The sequence below is a fragment of the Amblyomma mixtum genome, chromosome 2 (assembly GCF_055824585.1).
Source record: "Amblyomma mixtum isolate Tamu chromosome 2, ASM5582458v1, whole genome shotgun sequence".
Classification (NCBI taxonomy): Eukaryota; Metazoa; Arthropoda; class Arachnida; order Ixodida; family Ixodidae; genus Amblyomma; species Amblyomma mixtum.
In genome coordinates, this window is record NC_143013.1 from 280,666,650 (window position 1) to 280,685,505 (window position 18,856).

General features: G+C 47.4%; 1 protein-coding gene and 1 non-coding gene across 2 annotated transcripts; one reads left to right on the plus strand and one right to left on the minus strand.

The window, feature by feature from the left end:
• Positions 1–235: 235 nt before the first annotated feature.
• LOC149364155 (U5 spliceosomal RNA) lies at positions 236–364 on the minus strand. Its single transcript, XR_016289297.1, has one exon. It is a non-coding gene; the product is annotated as a U5 spliceosomal RNA (small nuclear RNA).
• Positions 365–9,050: 8,686 nt separating this feature from the next.
• LOC149364156 (uncharacterized) lies at positions 9,051–18,656 on the plus strand. The gene is made up of 6 exons (XM_089570039.1): positions 9,051–9,196; positions 12,800–12,849; positions 12,933–12,968; positions 15,033–15,116; positions 15,504–15,563; positions 18,606–18,656. Exons 1-6 carry the CDS (start codon positions 9,055–9,057, stop codon positions 18,654–18,656), a joined length of 423 nt encoding a protein of 140 aa, XP_089426165.1. The 5' UTR covers positions 9,051–9,054.
• Positions 18,657–18,856: the final 200 nt, after the last annotated feature.

The following is an 18,856-nucleotide window of genomic DNA, read 5'->3' on the forward strand; positions in this document are numbered from 1 at the left end:
GACGTCAGCTGCGCTGGTCGACGAATTGGTATGTAACGCCGGACGGACGGGATCCATCCAGGCTTTCTGTGTGCGCTGTTTCACTACAACGACGTAGCGGTTGACGGTGGAAAATGTTTCCAAAAGCCTAGCGTAAAATTCGAACTTTCGCTGCGATACCGCAGCTTTACACAAGGCAGTGCTATGCGCTCGTCTATATTAGGATGTGATCATTCTCATTTTGGATTGATATTAGACCTCACCCAAACGGGTAAGGCCTCACAAAAATTGCCTTATAGGCTCATTGGAGTGTCCCTCCCCACGGTAATCTTTAGTAAAAGGCGAAAGATTAGAAAAAATTTATTTACATATGTACACATGCCAAGGTTACAAGATACATTCACATTTACAAAAACACATGACATTAAGTATGTAAGGTAAGCCAATTAAAGAGGTACCATAAACATTTCTAAGTAACTAACAGGAATGGGCAATGTAAAATAGGAATGCATATATACCGATTGACAGAAGAGCGAAAAGTCGATAATTAGACATTGAAACATTGAAAAGTTGACCTTAGCGCCAGTTTGGCCTAAAAACCAAGACAAGACGACCGTTATTAACAGAAATAAATTGGCATGACCATTGTCGGAGAAACTCTTCCTCACCCAAGAAAAAGAGTTCCTCGGACAAAAAACTGATTAGCTCCCGTCGGAGACGGCCGAGAATTGGCCACACAGCGCGGCGTCCAAAGCCACTAGCGACCGCGGCGCATCGACTGCGCCATAAACTAAAAAGACCTGCAACTATTAACAGGCGAGCAAAACGGCCGCTGGGGAAGCGGCCGCGGGAGACGAAGCACGAAATGCCCTGCCCACGAAATCCCGCATGAACCGCGCGCCAAAAGACACGCGCTACAACACAGGTGAAAGATAGTACGTGGATTTGAGGAGAGACCTGAGCGATACTTGTTACTATTGTGGATGAGACGTCCTTCGGATCGATCTATATACAAGGAACAGTTGTGACTTCCAACTTTGCAGTAATATTGGCTACAAGCAGAAGCCCATAGAGCTCATTATTAAAGAGGGGCATGAATATCTTTATATAAATAGGTTTTTTAGTTGAAATTACCATTTTATTGCTTAGAACCTGAGTTTGTTCTGTTTTATGTGCTAAAATCTATGTAGACTTGGTCACTCGGCACGAATACGCTCGAAACCAGCGCGTTGGTGACCTTGCTGTTCTGATGTTTTTTTTTTTTTTTTAGCGTGGTTGGTTCGGCATACTTTGGGTTTGTCTGGTTTGTTTTCGCATTAGAAAAAAAAAATTATATTTCATGCACATTCCGAGTATCATAGTTGCTTTATTTAAAGCGCCGCGGCGCGGCTGTATTCGCGGACGCGGTATTACTAGTATTACTCGAATCGCGAGTCCGTGCCGCTGGGCATCTCGACGCGCTGGACACTTCACTGAATTAGAAAATTGCGGACGGCTGCACGGCTGCATACTGAACTGTCTCGTTTTGCTCGTAGGTTAGCGGTGTTTCTTTCCCTCGTCCACCGGGGTGCGAGCAAAGTGCAACATTGCAAACGTTGAGGGGGCCACATGCGGACTACGGAGTGCGCCTATAGGTACCGATGCGAGGCAAGCATGCATGCTTTTTCTGCCGAACTTAATTAATCGTTACCTTTCCTATGTTAAGGTCTAATAAAAAATTTTCTGATCACAACTCTTGGAAGCAAGTATAGGGTAATGTACTACGTGTCGACTAGCCGCGTTTGGAGGTTCCCTTGCGTGCAGAACGGTTGTTTTACAGCGTGCATGGTACACGCGCTGTCATTCGAATGTGCTTTAGTGGTGCCACATCTGATGTGACGCTTTCCGCGTCAGCTTTCATAGAATGAACTTTGCAATTGGGCGCTCAGTATGCTGGTTCGTTTGACGTTGCACACAGTGAGTCTTGTTTCTTGGTGTTCTTATGTCCAGTACTTCAGTGCTGTTGCACCTGTGCATCCACTTAAGTAGTGCTGCACAGCGAATGTAGTGAAGTGTGGTTGGAAGCTAGGAACACAAAGTGGAATACTACTGCTTGGTGTAAATCTTTGTGGTACAGGGAATGTAGTAATTATTGCAGGCAAGCATAAAATAAGTGAGCCTGCATATACTGATGTGCTTTCTTTGCTTGAAGAAAGCACATCCGTGAAGACGTTCATGACAAGCAATGGTCCGGGCGCCCGTCGATGATGGTTACGAACGGTAATGTTGATTGTGTCGCCCTGACCGTCTTCATGGCCGTTTGTAAATGCTTTGTGCCATTGGAACACTTCCGATCTGGACACTGCATCATTCCCACATGTTGTCTTGATCGTGTCGAATGTCTCCGTAGGTGATTACTCAGTTTAATGCAAAGCTTAACTGCATAGAACTGTTCCAAGTTCGCTCAGTGGTTTCCTCGACGCAGCAACGAAACAGGGGTGCGTACACACTCAAACACGTCCACTGGCTGCGCATGCTCGAAGCCAACATGAGCTCGTCGCATTGTGAAGCTGAAAGTTCCTCCTCCTTTTCGAAAACCGGTTTTCCAATCTAGCGCATGCGCGCGCCACGCTGCGACTTGTTTCATTACTTTCAGGACAGACCTTGTATGCTATGTTGGATTTTAAACAAGCTCAATTTCTTTGATGTGCTCTTCTTAATATATGCTTTGGAGCAACTGCATATACATATTTAGAAAAATTAATTGTGTTATCTTTAACACAAACAAGTGAGTGAGACATGTCTTCAATTTTTTTAGTTGTGGGCTTTGTGTTGAGTAGTTGTTTCAAAACAGCTGTGATAGACTTCATACAATTCTCGCTAAAACAGCAAACCATTCCCTTACAGCCATGATGCATTACAACGTGTCTGAAGAAATGAAGACATGTTTACGCGCACAGCCGCCGCGGTGGCTCAGTGGTTATGGTGCTCGGCTGCTGACCCGAAAGACGCGGGTTCGATCCCGGTCGTGGCGGCCGAATTTCTTTGGAAGAGAAATTCTAGAGGCCCGTGTACTGTGCGATGTCAGTGCACGTTAAAGAACCCCAGGTGGTCGAAATTTCCGGAGCCCTCCACTACGGCGTCTCTCATAGCCTTAGTCGCTTTGGGACGTTAAACCCCATAAACTAAACCAAACCAATGTTTACGTGCATGACGCTGATTTTAACACTATCAGTTCAGTGCTTTTTGCATGTTGTTTATGAAAAAGGGTGTAGCAGTTTTTTTAAAATCATCTGCACTGAAGCATGGAAGAAAGGCACATCACATTGAATATTCCACTATAAGGTCAAGTTCTTTTCAGCTGGTGAAACTAGATTACCTACACGCTTTGTTCCACCAGTTGAGTGTCGTTCACTGGTAGCATTCCAAGGAAAGAGCGGAGCAGCCAGTATAATGGTCACTCACCACCTTTTGACCCAGTGCTAGAACACAATCTCCTCAACTTCCTGGAAAGAAAGGCAGTTATAGTCCACGAAACCTTGCGTCATGAAATTATGTGGGCTGGTACACTTCCTTTCTCATATACAGAAGACTTCCAACAGGCAAGAGGTGCATATCTCCACCCCGCCATGGAGGAATGAAGGCAAAGACGGGAAGGTGCATTACTGAAGGTGCATTACTGACCCACGAAAGGTTGCATGCGCCGTAGAAGGGGCAGTACGGCTTCTGGAACGAGACGTTCAGGACGAAGTCACAACGAAGGCAATAGGAGTGCTGTCACGCATGAAGAAGACGTCATCAAACTGCCCTCTTGGTCAAGATGAACGCTCAGCAATCCGAAGCCTCAAGGCTAGCAAGGATAAAGCCATCCTACCGGTAGATAAAGGTAACGTTACTGTTATCCTTGACCGCTCTTCTTACAAGGAAAAAATGGAGGCCATGCTTCAGGACGAGACCACTTATCGCCGGATCCCGAAGGACCCTACCCCCAAAGTGCAGACGTCACTCCAAAAAATGCTCACAGAAATCTTCAAGGGCATCCCTCCGTCTATGAAACGGCTTTATTATCAGTTGCTATGCACAAACGGCTCAGCGCCCGGCATATACGGATTACCGAAGGTGCATAAACCAGGGACTCCCCTGCGCCCAATAGTGGATTTTAGAAAGTCTCCGTTGTACTCGTCGTCAAAGTACCTTCATGGCGTTCTGTCTCCGCTGGTGGGAAAGACAGGCACGGGCATCAAGAATTCATCCGACTTCATCGACAAGGTCAAAGCGGTCGCCCTAGAAGACACAGACGAAATCGTTTCATTCGATGTCTGCTCGCTATTTACAAGCGTACCTGTTGATCTCGCAGTAGAGACATGCAAACAACGTCTCGAGAATGACACCTCATGGCAAGATCGGACGCCGTTCGAAGCAGCGGAACTTTGCCAACTGTTGCATTTCTGCCTCGCCAATACATATTTTACGTACAGCGGCAACTTCTACCAACAGACCTTTGGCACAGCAATGGGGGCAGCCATCTCGGTCACAGCGGCTAACATCGCTATGGAAGCCATCGAAAGCAAAGCTTTGGCCACCTTCCAGCCGCGACCAAAAGTATTTCTTAGGTATGTGGACGACTGCTTCTGCGTCATAGACCGAAAGTACACGCGCATTTTCCTCGATCACCTCAACGCCATTCAGCCCTCAATCAACTTTACTGCTGAGGAAGAGACCGACGGCTGCCTTCCGTTCCTCGACACTGTGGTAACACGTAATCCGGCTGGTCTTAGTTTTAAAGTTTACCGGAAACCGACGCATTCAGGAAGATACCTAAACTTCAATTCAGCGCACCCAGTCAGTCACAAGCGGTCAGTGGTTGCATCTCTAATCAACCGCGCCAGAGAAGTCTGCAGTGAAGACGCAGCTCTACAACACGAAATGAAGACCGTGGAAAATGACTTAAAAAGAAACGGCTACCCGCTTTCCTTCATTCGGAACACGAAAAGAAGATTGGCGCCATCGAAGAAGCCTACTGCCAGGGAAGACGAAAGTGCCGACGCACCGAAACCAAAGCGAGCCCCTATCCCGTTTATATCAGGGATCAGCGATGCGCTGGCGCGGATGTTCCGCAAGCACGGCGTCCATGTTGCACATGTACCAACGAGCAAGATAAGAAATGAGCTGGTAAACGTGAAAGATCAGCTCCCTCGTGCAAAGTTTCCCGGCGTAGTTTACAAAATCGCCTGCGCCGACTGTTCATCAGTTTACATAGGCGAAACAAAAGATCTCATGAGACGCCTGAAAGAACATCAGTACGACGTACGAGGAGGAAAAGCGACAACGAACGCAATCGCGGAGCATGCGCAAGAGACTGGCCATGAAATTAACTAGGACGAAGCAGATATAGTGACAACAGAAAAGAATGTATCAGTCCGCCGAAATCTCGAGTCACTAATAATCCAGACTACGCCTAACACAATAAATAAGAATGATGACACATTGCACCCTATCTACGCTAAATGTCTGAAAACGATACTAACCGCTACAAAAAGCCCGGGACGACGAGCCGGTTGCTCATTGTGAGCAAGGGAGCCGTAGCGCTCCCGAAACGTCATTTTTATTTTTGTTTGACCATGGTCAGTGACCAGTGAATCTCATCAAGTTTGAGGTTAACTGCATGTTGGCAGAAGTCAGACTGCCGTCATAACGCCACATAGGACACTAAGTTTTACATTGGGTCAATGAAATGAAAATGTTTTATTTCACGTAGTTAACAAAATTTAAGGAAGGCATTTCAGAGAGCAAGATCTGTTCTTTATGGGGACCTTGGGAAGTGAATGGCAAATGCTGCAGTTGCAGCAGTTTCGCAGTGAGTGGAAGTGGCAGGCTGAATAGCCGCATGAACTGCATGGAGAAGCCTACATTGCGTGGCACACCATGGTTGACTTACGATTGAAAATACACTGAAAATCGGGCTGACTTGAGGAATTTAGAGTCCCTGTTCTCGACGGACAGAGCTCAGCACAGGAGCAGCAGCTTTCAGAATGAGCAGTGCTCTTTCTGCAATGGCTTCTCCATCGTGAAGGAAGAATTCCACAGCATGCTGTGTGCTCCCACGACCGAGGATGAGTTGTGTAATATGTTACGGGGATTGAGGACAAACTCTGCTTCCGGCCCCGACACTACCCCCCCTCCCCTTATTTTTACCAGTGGTTTTTTCCCCCAGGTGAAGGACACCCTACTCGAAATGGTGAACGAATTCTTGGATTTCGGTAGATGTCCTGTCATTCAAAAGCTGGCAAGCTGTTCTCCTACTCAAGCCAAATGGGCAGTGAACCGACTCCAGGCTTTGTGCCTTGGGACAGTGTTAGACGCCAACTACAAGATAGTTGCAGCGCTGCTGGCCTAATACCTCAGTGTGGGAGCTTTAGATCCTTGTCACCAGCATGTTCTTGAGTGAAAAACTTTTTTAGTGCACTGGAAGGCTCAGCAGCTGACGTATTCCACTTGGGCTTTGCTTATGTGCTTTAAAATGTCAGAACATCCATTGTGGGCGATGGAAAAGTCTGCTTCACATTTCTCGCAGCGGACATCGTACTGCGACTTCATCATACTCCGACTTCGTCTTCTTCACGAACGGGAACTCCTTACCTATGTCTCTGTTCAACTTGCACTTCCATTTAGGCATTGTCATTGGGGCGATAAAGAAGCATGAAAACCAGCGCAAGCTCGCGGCGTGAACATCCTGGGACAAGATCGACGTTAGACCGAAGGCCACAAGCCAGCATTGTAATGCCTGGCTGATTGTGTGTTCGCTACAACTACCGAACGACACATACTCAGTCAGCGAGGCATCACTATCCCTGCTAACAAAACATCACTGAGAATACTCCCTACCCACATTTACACTTCAGTCTATCTAGGAGCATGCACCCCCACCGTGACCAAGGTCGCAGGAAGGTGCGCGCGGCAGCTCTACACAAATGGTACGCATGAAGATGAGGCCGATGCCGTTTGGGTGGATGCCGCTTACTATGGGCTCGGAGCCACTGCGGTTGTCCACAAACCCCACATACCACCCCTAACTTTCGAGCTTCCTTCATGCACCACCTCTGAAGAATCCGAGGAGACCGCTATTGCTCTGGCCTACGCAGACGCCCGTTACATTATTAGTGCTTCAAAAACCGCCATTGTAAATTTTACCAGTGGCACGGTTTATCTCGCTGCTCAATGCCTTGATGCACATGCCCATCTCCGATGCGCTGAGCTCATCGGGTGCTTGTGCACTCGGGAAATCCCGGCAACGAGGCGCCGACTCAGCCCGAGGGTCCTAAAACAGGGTGCAGGCGGACCTTGTCAGAGATTTCTTGAAGGAGCGTACGCACTCGTTTGCTAAGCTCACCGCAAACTCCTACGCTGAGCACCTCATCTACCCACCACCCCACCCATTCCTTACTAGCAGATAACAGTCAATCTGGTACCAGACAACAGTCGATCTGCCATCGCCTGCAGGCTTGCACGCTGCCTACATCAGTACATATTTCTGAATTTATGCAGGTACCTCCCATGTGCACCTTCTGCTCCCACCCCAAGGCCACCTTTACCCCACGTTCTCCCATCCTGCCCGGTGTCCCCTCCCCCCGCTAGGCCGGTGCCTCTGAACCTGGGATGAGCTGGGAGACCTCACTATGGTCAGCGGGCTTCGCAAAGGAGAAGATCGCCGTCAGCCGGGCCGTATACGTCGTGGACTAACACCACACCAACGTTTGGACCGTGAGTGGGGTCGTGCGGAGACCCAGGGGGCCTGCGTGCCTTGAATTCTCTTGCAGAATAAAGTTTTTGCCACCGCCATGGACAAACGAGCTTTGGACTTGGCTTTTACTTTGGCTCGCTAGCTGGCCCCTACACACTCTGCTTCTCTGGTTAGATCTAGCTAGAACGAAAAAGACGCGACTCGCGCGCACAGCTTTTCTGCGAGACGCCTGCCTATGGCTTTCTTCCATGATTTCAGCCGGTTCGGTTCCACAAACCACGAAAGTGCTAGCATAAATCTAAAATACATCTACACCAAGACATTGTGCCGTCATGAAGAAGCATAGCTAAGATTTTATATATGCGTCCGATGTTTTGAAGACCTGTAGCCTAGGCTAATAGAACGCTATCTGTCGGCTCTAAGAGGTTTACGCTGACGCCTTGTAGACTTCTAGGTGATGTCTTGATTAGCTCTAATAAAGTGTTTTAGCTGTTTTGTCGTTGGGGTATACAATGCTATTAGTTGGCTAAATGGGGTCTTATCTTGCTGTACAGATGGGCTCTAGATGTTTTAGCCGTTTTGTATCCGTGATGTAACGCTGTTAAATGAAAGGCATGCACTTCACAAAGAGCCCATGCTTGATGCCTTACAAGCAGTAAGGACTGTGAAGAAAATACACATATCTTGCATGCGAAGTCTTGCAAGAACAAGGACCAAAGGAAGACACGAAACGTAATGAAGCGAAAGCTGGGGGCGCCATTCGGTTCTAAATGGCCCGGGCCCAGCACATGAACAGTCGTGAGTTATTTGGGGGGGGGGCTCGGTCCCGTTGTATGTTCCAAAAGCAATGCTGCGAATCGTTGACCTTAAAAGAGACTTGTATCCTCAAACCTTCACTGCTTGTTGTCACTCGGAATGCGCGTGCTTGCACAGCAGGCCTAACAACCAGTTTTATTAATACGCTGTCCGTATCTTGGTAGTCTGCAACTCTTGTCGGACCATTGCGCGACCACATGACAACGCGGCCTCAGCGCAAACAAACACGTGACGTCAGCGACCTGCTCGGCGCAAGTCAGACGCTGAATACAGTTTCCTGGCGCGAATTTGCTTTTTCGTCCTTGCTAGGGGCATACTACGTTTGTTGCGAACAAAGGGTGGTGCGGGCCATGCAATGAGAGTTCGGCATTGTCAAATGCGGACTGTCGACGCAGCGCAGGTGTCCAAACAGCCGAGCCGCACTCCGGTGTCAGTGAGAGAAGACGCGCCCCTCGACACCGAGGGCATAAAGGGGCCCCGCTCTCCGGCTGCAAATTAAAGTCAATCCGATTCAGATACAGACCTGGTGCGCCTTCATTATGCACACTATGAGTCGCATCTCTCACTTGCTGGTGTTTCTGGTTGCCGCCGCGGTGCTGGCTAGAGAACAACGTACCAGTTACGACAGCCGGCGCCAAGGCTCGTCTTCGGATCCTTCAAGATTTGACCTCACCGCAGAAGGTACCGAATCCACGATGTGATGCAGTGGCAGTTTTCGCTCCGTTAGCACCAGGAAAGCTGACGGCCTCAGGGCAGTCAGTGCTTGAATCTTGGTGTAGGAAAATCGATCTTCAGTTGAGAACTGTGTGGCCGAAAGGTTTTGGCAAATAGAATAGAAGAGGTGAAGTTCGCGTTCTCGGCTGGAGGTTCCTTAAAAAAAGAACTGCGAGTCAGTGGGCACGATGCTGCAGTTATAACAAGGGACATCCTGAACACATCTTCGGCGCGTTTGCTATACTGTACGTCGGCAGACAGCTGTGCTGTTGAACAAAGGCAGCAGCCGTATTTTGGCATTTAGGCGGCTCATGCAGGTTTTCACGGTCACATGTGTCATTCGGCATAACCTGTGCATCGAAAACGGCCGTATTGTGCCGCGTCAACAAAAAGTTCAAGGCTGTCAAAATACTCCGAAGCCTCCACACCATTACGTCACTTCTCATAGCCAACGCGGCCTCGCGTCGTTTTAGAACTCATGTTCTCTAATAAACCATCTCTCGCATCGCGATCATCGTTCGATTCTATCAGCCCATATGGTGATGCGTCCTGCACGCTTCTGCTGTTCTAGCCGCTAAATGTTTTACAGTTGTTCTGTATAAAGCAATATACCCGCGCTAAACGATGTCCTGGTCGTCGAGCATTTTCTCGTTTATACTTGTGTGTAATGAAATCGTTCGAGATAATTAATAAAACGCCCACTGTTCAAAGCTGGCTTCCTTAGCTGGTTGTCCATTCGCTGATTCACCCGTCGGGCCTCTTGCCTTGAGTAGAAGCACTTGTGGATACTTCGAGAGATTACCTTTATACATCTGTCCATATTCTCCGTCAGCATATCTCATGATTTTGTTTAGCTCGATTGTTTTAGTTAGTAAATACTCTTGCCTCACTACTAGATCAATGTGATACGGAAATTAATGATTGCATTTCTCGCCACTGCAGTTGTAAAAACTCTTAAAGTACGGCAGGATTAGCATCTGCTGATCGTTACGCGCCCGTGAAATACGTAGTGTTGGTCAGCCTAACAAATGGGACAGAACGTTAAATCTCGTCTCAATAGTCGATCATCGGCTTCTTCACAAATATTTCACTGTGAGCGCCCAACCTTGCCGCTGTGATGACTAGGCGAAATCCTCACTGCAGAGAAGTAGTAAAAGTTGATCCAATTTACTTCATGGCGTTTTTTCATCATTATGGCGCGATGCATGTTGACTCTCTGCGTTTCGACGCTGCCGACTGCCAAACATACTGTAAGTGCGCCACCGTTGTCAAGCGCGACGCATGTGATATCAGCAGCGTCATCTTGCGGCTTCTCCGGTAGGGCGAGAAGTCCTAGTTCAGTTTGGAGGACCAGCACCATTAATTAAAATCACAGCGAAGGATGCAATTTTAGAGAAATGCTAGATGGTTTCGATCCCTGGACAGCGGCAAAGCGTCGCTTCTACAGCGTATTATAGTATAAACACGGCTACAAACGAGTGGGCACAGGTTTACATGAAAACATCTAGCGCAGCCATGCATACAACATCTATGTGACAATAGAGGCACAAAAAAAAGGATAACTCTAGTGGTATGTTATCACGTGGCTTTTGCATGCACAAAGAAGCAAATGGCTGCCAATCCATCGTCTCTCTGAACGTTCCCACTGTCTTTATTTGTTAAGAACGGATGCACGGCACATCGAGCGTTCAGAGCACGTTGAGACATTAATGTTCCAGTGGAAGTTGTATATAGTCTCCTTATTTAGCGCCAGTGTAGTCGCGAACGACGCTTGAAATTCCCCGTTTGATGCTCCTACAAGTGTGCATTCCAAAAGTTCTATAGAAGACGACAGTAGTAGTTTTCGAGATGCATGTGAACAGCTACGCGAACTCATTCCACACCAGTGAATGGCGCATGTGCTGCAGGCATGCGCTGCCTACGGACGTTGCTGCGTGTGCTGAGCGAGGAAGGAAGTAGAACCAGTATGAGCGCGATGTGCCGACGTCGATTTCAAAATGGTACGCTGTAGCGTTACTGTGGACTGCTTTAGTTAGAGAGGCGCATGTACAGGGTGTTTCACATAAGACTGTGAGGAATTTTAAAAAAATGGGCTTTTTGAGTTAGAAGAGTGCTTTTTTCGGCATAGCATCGTCAGTGCTTTAGTGCTTCGGAATACAGCTGAGGCTTGCTGACTACCATGCTGGTTAAATGATACCGAGTAAACTTTTTAGTTATTACTACTAGGCTCTTTATTTATTGAGAGGCGTGTAGCCCGGCGTAAATAGTAATCACATCAGTTTTAGAATTTCGAAGACGCGATTACCCTTTGTGCCCTTTATGGCGCCTGTGGAGAGCGAACAGCTACGTCTACTCGTGGCTCCGTGCCGCACGTGCCACGTGACGATCTCTGCTTTGTCCCCGCTCGAGCAGCTAAGTGGCGAGGAGTGGTGAGCCCTGCAGTTAACACTAAAAGTTAACTTTTAGTGTTAGTTAACCATGCATGTTAGCACGTCTTAGCTGTATTCTGATGCGCTACACCGCTGACAACGCTATGCCAAAAAAAAAAAGTGCTCTTGTAACTCAAAAAGCCTACGTTTATTTGAAAATTGCTGACAGCATTAGGTGAAACGCCTTGTATATATTGCGCTTTCTTGTTTAGTGCTCTATGATTTGCCGTGGTTTTACTTTTGTGCAGGTGGTTGTTTCTCAACGCATTGTTTCTCCTTTCAAGGGATTGTACTAGAAAGTATTCTATACATGCATGCAGCCTTTAAATACCGCTACTAGGTAGCTTCTGCGTTCCTGCACATGTTGCATTTGGCGTCGCCCAGCATCGAAGGCAACCATGCTTGTCGTGGTAACCGAAGATCGTTTTACTTCAATGGCTACACAGGTTTCTGAAAAGTAGGCAACACTTTTGACTCTTCTCTAGGCAGTTGTAAGAACGGACTAACGTGGTCGTGCCCTCTGGTATAAACTTTCGTAATGAGGCATACAGACATGAGGCAAAGGTCTAAAATTGCCAGCACTGTGTATTTTATAACAAACTGCCTAAGCGCGAAGAGCTTACTAGGTCCTATCGCTGTTGGTATCCATACGAAACAGCATGTATGTTGTGCTCTTGCAGGTGCATACAAGCCGACTGTTAATCGTGTACTTTTTAGCTGCAGAGTTATGATTTTAGGTTTTTGCTCGCACTATTGTGCAAGCAATATTGGCGAAGCAATTCAAAATAACTGCCTGTTATGGATACTGCACGGGACACTTGGTGCAGCCATTTATTCGAGGGTAAAGTACAGTCGCGGCTATAACCGTGTGGAGCATGCTTCAGCGATCATATGCTTCACACCTTACTCCGCGAAATTTAGAACGTACTTCCTACTTAGCGCCAGTGCGCTGGCCTATAACAACAAGAAACCTTCATATTTTCTCTGCGGAATGCTTGAGACAATGTCAAACGAAAAAGCATGCTCCGTAATATTTTGACCGCTCCTTACAACAGATTACAGTGGGATATTACGAGAATACAGGTCATGAGAGGGACGTGTGGAAACGCATTCTGCCGTTGACCTTTTTATATCCTTGCAGAGCGAAGATGTTACCAACAGCAGCAGTTTTCAGAGCCAGAAACGCAGCTGGTATGACGACTCTTCCATTGCGTCTTATATTACCTCTACAAGAGGGAGAAAAAAGTTTTTCGCGTCTTTATTTTGTCCCACAGCTCATGAGGGTCGACCAACAACTCCAAAGCAGCGAAGTAAGTATACGCCTACTGTATTACTCATTGGTTCGTTGCGTTAGTTGTGAAAATTGGTTTCTTTCTGAAAGACCTGTGTTACATGCACGCATAGAGCTACAGGGAGAAAGAGATCGGTACGTTTTGTACGAGGGTATCATTGAGGTCCTGCGGCCTATTAACTGAAAAAGGAAAACTGACCTTCGGCTTTGGATAAACGGCCATTAAATAAGAAAAGCTTTTAGCCCCCGTTGTCGGTACGTCGCGGGTGACCTTGGCGTAAGTAAGGACTGAGGGAGCACTCAGAGGCGAACCTTAACGAACTCTTGCGATAACTCAGCTTCTACAAAACGCTTAAAAAAATCTTGCTGAATATCAGTGAAGTGGGCTTCTTTTCACATCCCTGGAATAACCACACCTTTGTACATCTTTGTATTGTTTTTATATATCGCTTCCTTTGAAATACGGCAAACCGCGGCCCATATCGAACCCGCGACCTTGGCATTGGCAGCCGAACTCCAAAGCCCCTAAGCCAACGCAGCAGGTTAAAATTGCACCTATTGTTCGCAGAACAAGTAGCATATAGTTCTTGCATAATGCGCACGCAGTTTTCTGCTGGAATTCTCTTGATAAAGTACTTCGGGTGCATCGAGTTTTTGTAAGGAACTTTGAATCAAATGATATTGCCCTGAATACTTTTGAGCGCCAGCTTCACCGCGGCAAATTCAAAGTGTTTGTGGTGCAGTGAGTGAGGGAGGGGGGGAGAGGGTGTTATCTGTGTATTACTTCATGGAGCAATTCTTCCTGCCATCTATGGGGAAATTGGAGTCTTTTTAAGAAGAACGAAAAAATGAAATGTGCTAATGCCCTCTTCCCATCAAACCTCCCTCTCTCAAAGTTGTGAATAAATCTGCACATTTTTCGTAACGGTTTTACTGTGACATCGTCATGCGAAATGACTGCAGGGCTTGGCTTCAAGGTGAAAAGCTAAAAAGTCGTAATACAGTAAACGGCCTGATGTTTCAAGAGCCTGTTGGTAGCACTTTTTTTGCCAGCGGCCCAATTTACGTAAAATTTGACGTGTGTACAATATGCGCTGTCACGCAAAGTGAACTTAGACATTCAAACAGTACACTATTGGCTTTTGCCAATATTCTTTAATAGCATTCAGGCAGTAAAGCGCAACTGCACTCTAGTTATGCGTTTCTTTAGATCAACATTTTGATCCAGCGCGACGATCACAGGGGACAGAAAGAAAAACGACGCGGGTGGTTCTTTATGTCGCTTGTGTTCGTCACGCTGGAACAGTAGTACGAATGATGACCAAGTCTCCGTTTATTCCTTAAAATTTTTTACGTCTCCATTAAACATCCCTATCCAGTATACGTTTACAAGTTTTACTGCATCTTGGCATCAGATTTCTGTCGAATATTCATACTTGATCGCAGGCTTCATATGGGCTTTTCCTTTCTCAGTGCTTACGGCACTCGGCTACTGACCCGAAAGAGGCGGGTTCGATCCCAGCCGCGGAGGTCGAATTTCGATGGAGGCGAAACTCTAGAGGCCCGTGTACTCTGCGATGTCAGTGCACGTTAGAGAACCCCAGGTGGTCGAAATTTCCGGAGCCCTTCACTACGGCGTCCCTCGCAGCCTGAGTCGCTTTGAGACGTTCAGCCCGCACAAGCAATGAACCTTGAATAAATTTATTCATTAATTATTCTCCTGCACATAAGCAGCATACCTGATGGCAGAACGGTATATCATGGCTGTCCTGAACCCTCTGGTAATGCTAAGGTCAATATACAGTTCAGCTGACTGTGACTAAAGCGTAATAAATGCTTCCCACACACTGACTGAGATTATGCATGGGCAGCTTCTGCAGATGCTTCGCCTATAAAATTAGTTCCGCCACTCCCGCGAAATTTAACGCTCGTGTGTTATTCCAAGATATCAGTATGGAATGAAGTTGGAAGGGTGAGGATCGCAAACGAAATTGACAAAATAAGTTGATATGTTTTCCATTTTGTGGATATAATACGATACGAAACACCGAAGCATTAATTCCTTCTCTCGCTTTTCATGCAGATCTCAAACGTGCGGTCGAGAGACCCGAGCACTTTCTCACAAGCAGAAAAAAATGCGCTGAAGCAAAGTATCTTTACAACTATGGTGAGTCCAACTTGTTATTCTGCTTCCGTTTCATTTCAATCAGTATGGCCAGTATCTCTGTGGCTGGAAAATATCTTTACTGAAGTGAAGCGGGAACAAAAGGAACTGTAGTCTTGAAAACTACAGTGGACTTTCTTGAAAGTTATTGGCTAACCAAATGTGGATGTCATGATTTTCATCTAGACATCCCGCTGTCATATACAGCGCTAGGCTCGCACTCTGTTGTTCTAATGGAGTTTTTTTTTAAGCCTACATTTCTCCAAGTCGGTCGAAACTTTTGCAATAACGTGTGCAGCTGTGCTGTTCTGTCGTGCCTGCTAGATATTAGTATAATGAAGTAGTACATGTCCTATGCGCCGTTTCCGTTCTTCTCAATGACAATTTCAGAGAAGCATGACAGATGAACGTACGGCTCAGGTTCTGCAAGAAAAATTGGAGGGCTTCATGGTAAGTGGCGTAATTTTACGAAGCTCAGTTGAACCGGGAGGCTAGCGTAAGGTAGGGTAGGGCAGGGCGGGCCAGGGCAGGGTAGGGTAGTGTACGGTAGGGTAGGGCAGGGAAGGGAAGGGTAGGGCAGGGCGGGGTAGGGTAGGGTAGGGTAGGATAAGGTATGGTTTGGTTTGGTTTATGGGGTTTAACGTCCCAAAGCGACTGAGGCTATGAGAGACGCCGTAGTGAAGGTATGGTATGGTATGGTATGGTATGGTATGGTATGGTATGGTAGGTATGGTATGGTATGGTATGGTATGGTATGGCATGGTATGGTATGGTATGGCATGGTATGGTATGGTATGGTATGGTATGGTATGGTATGGTATGGTATGGTATGGTATGGTATGGTATGGTGTGGTAGGGTAGGGTAGGGGAGGGAGAACGCAAAAGAGGCGTCTGACGGAATCTTCGTCAGAGTACGTTTATTACAAGCAGTGTTAATCTCGTGTTTCTGATGAGCGCGAGTGCTGGCCTGTGGCGGCGTATTTCTGGGATTCTGTTCTACTGAACAAAACGGGGTGGGATAGTCAAGAAAGCATGTGCCACAATTTTTTTTGGGTCACATACCGGAACATTGCATTAGCAAGCATCACAGAGGTGGGGCTGACACACGGATTGCCTTCTTTATGCGTGCCACACGCTTATAAGATTTCCCACCACATCTGATAGGAGACGCTTTGAAGATGAATATTGTGAAAATAAACATGAGTTTCACCAGACTGTCAGCTAAATTCTCACTTCCCCGCCATTGCATGCAGTGATCGGCGGTGGCTTCTCAGTCCCTTATTTACGCACGTCCTTATCTGGACCAGCCGAAAAAATGCGATATTCTATAAACGACAGTGGTCTTGACTTCCACTAGCATGTTTGCGTGCATTCTTCTCTGGTCACTTCTCTGCCTTGTTTACTACTTTGCACATTCATTCAGCTTTGCTTTAGGCTGTAAACACAATCGTGAGGCCACATTTTTGAGCCACCATCGGAAGGAGGTGTAATACTAATGGAAGTAGGGTATGGCTGATCGTGGTCTCATCCCGCGCTATTCGTAGCAGGTCTGCAATTCATAGACGTTCCGATTCTCTCTTGATTTCTTTGATAAGGCTTTCAAACAATCGAGGCGATCATTCCACAGGGACACGCGCAGTTAAACCTTTGGTTCTGAAATCACAGACCCGCCGCGGAGGCTCAGTGGTTAGGGCGCTTTACTACCGAGCCGGAGTACCTGGCTTTGAACGACCCGACCATGGCGGCCGCGTTTCGATGGAGACGAAACACAAAATGCGCTCATGTGTTGTGCGATGTCAGTGCACGTTAAAGATCCTCAGGTGGTCAAAATTATTCCGGAGCCCTCCACTACGGAACCTCTTTCTTTTTTCTTTCACATCCACCCTCCACCCCTCCCTCTCGGCGCGTTTGAGGTGTCCATTGAGATGTGATTTCTGGACCGCAAAATGTGTGGTATGCGCCAGCGTGGCCGAGCAGTAGTGTGACTTTAGTGAGAATGAGCAGACATATGCTTATAGAGACGACTGCCTGATTACGACATACACATGAAGGAACATTGAAAGCAAGGAAAGCTGACGGGAATTTGTTTTATTAACCCGATAGCGAGAGCGCCAAAATCCCCAGAGATGCACAGCAGGTGGCCCATCTGCCACCTAGGCCACGTGACTTTGTGACGTAATCACAACTTGCCAAATGTGGCAGGTGGCAGTTAAAATGATTGGTCGCGAGAGGGTGTTCGGGGAGTGCAGCCTGGGTGTCTCAGCCCCACCGGTGGCTGTGCTTGAAGCAGCCACCTGCCGGGGCAGTGGCGCATCGCTTAACCGCTGCACCACTGCGCCAGGAGGGGTATGAGGACTCCCCGCGATCTATGAATGAAAAGTATAAAATGACTGTGTCTGCGAAGTGATGAGCGAAGAGGACCCCAAGCTGTTGCAGGGATCCATTAACGTTATCGCGTTAATGGATCCCCTTTGGGCAGAGCTTAAGTGTGCCCTCAAGATTTTGTGATGTTTATCGATGGGAAACTAGTAGTGCAATCGTTTTTGTAGCGAGAGCTACGTTACCCGCAGTCTAGCCGTTTCGCTGTGGGCCTTCCGCGCCACTTGTGCGTATGCGCGAGGAGCCGAATGACGTCACAGCCGCGCAGCTGGCACACCGCTCGCCTCCGACTGAGAGGAGCCGCTGAGTGACGTCACAGCTGCCGGCGCCGACGCCGCTCGCCTCCGACCGAGAGAAACTGAGCATGCGCGACACGCAGCTGGCGCGCCGTGCTCTACTGCGCACTGTAAATGAAGGTGATGCAGCGGTGGAAAAAACACACTGTCCTGGCGGACACGATAACAGTAAGCAAAGCAACTAAACGTAACCAGTGGTATACCGTACCTCTCGCTACGTATATCCGGGCATATAGCTGAGCTAAGCCACTGCCAGTTTTTTACGTGAAGAATAATTGATTTGAAAATAGAAGAAAAAACAACCGCATGCGCCAGTGGAATCCGAACTCGCGGCCTTCGCATGTCACGTTCGTTGCTCCACTAACAGAGCGACAGCCCCGGCTGTCCAACCTTTATTCTCAAGTCTATTGCATGTAGGGTGTGACTTATAACCCAGAGAGTGCTGACCCAGCGTCACCCTCGACCGTAGTGGACGCGGAACGTAATCTATACTACGGCTATTTCTATGCTTATGTCACGCAGTGGGTAGCGCAGTTTTGTAATCTTCTCGGCTTAAACTGAATAGCACACTTTCAAGTGAAGTCCGCAGATTGTCCCGTGTGTTTCATTCACGTCCATCTCCACGGTATCTTGCACTTTTCTTAAGCGCATCCCCTACTGAATCATGCGATGCAGGTAACTAATAAATAAACTAATAAATAACTAGTCAGCTGGTCTCTGTGAACAATTAGTTGAACGCCTACACTGTACCACCGACTATATCGTCAACGTAGATTTTTCTTTGCTCTCATGACATGACGCATATTTTGCCTTTCAGCGGTGTCTCTCATCAACCAGCAGCAGTAGAAGCGGCTATTCTGGTCGCTAGGGTCGCCAAGCGGAAGGGGAATGAGATAACTGCTGTGTATTTACGAATGGAATAAAACCGTTTCTCTAATTTTCTCTTCCTTGTTGCTTTCCTCTGAATGAAACCACAAGGCATCAGCTCTAGAGGAGTCTTCAGTGTTGCACTCTGAATGGAAGCCTTATAGGAATGGTTCAGGGAAACGTTTCAAGAAAAATTTAAAT

Excerpts from the sequence above, each read along its gene's own strand:
- LOC149364156 (XM_089570039.1), top strand. The coding sequence starts at position 9,055 with ATGCACACTATGAGTCGCATCTCTCACTTGCTGGTGTTTCTGGTTGCC. Across the intron at positions 9,197-12,799 it reads ATTTGACCTCACCGCAGAAG|AGCGAAGATGTTACCAACAG; the intron begins GTACCGAATCCA and ends ATATCCTTGCAG. Across the intron at positions 12,969-15,032 it reads AACAACTCCAAAGCAGCGAA|ATCTCAAACGTGCGGTCGAG; the intron begins GTAAGTATACGC and ends CTTTTCATGCAG.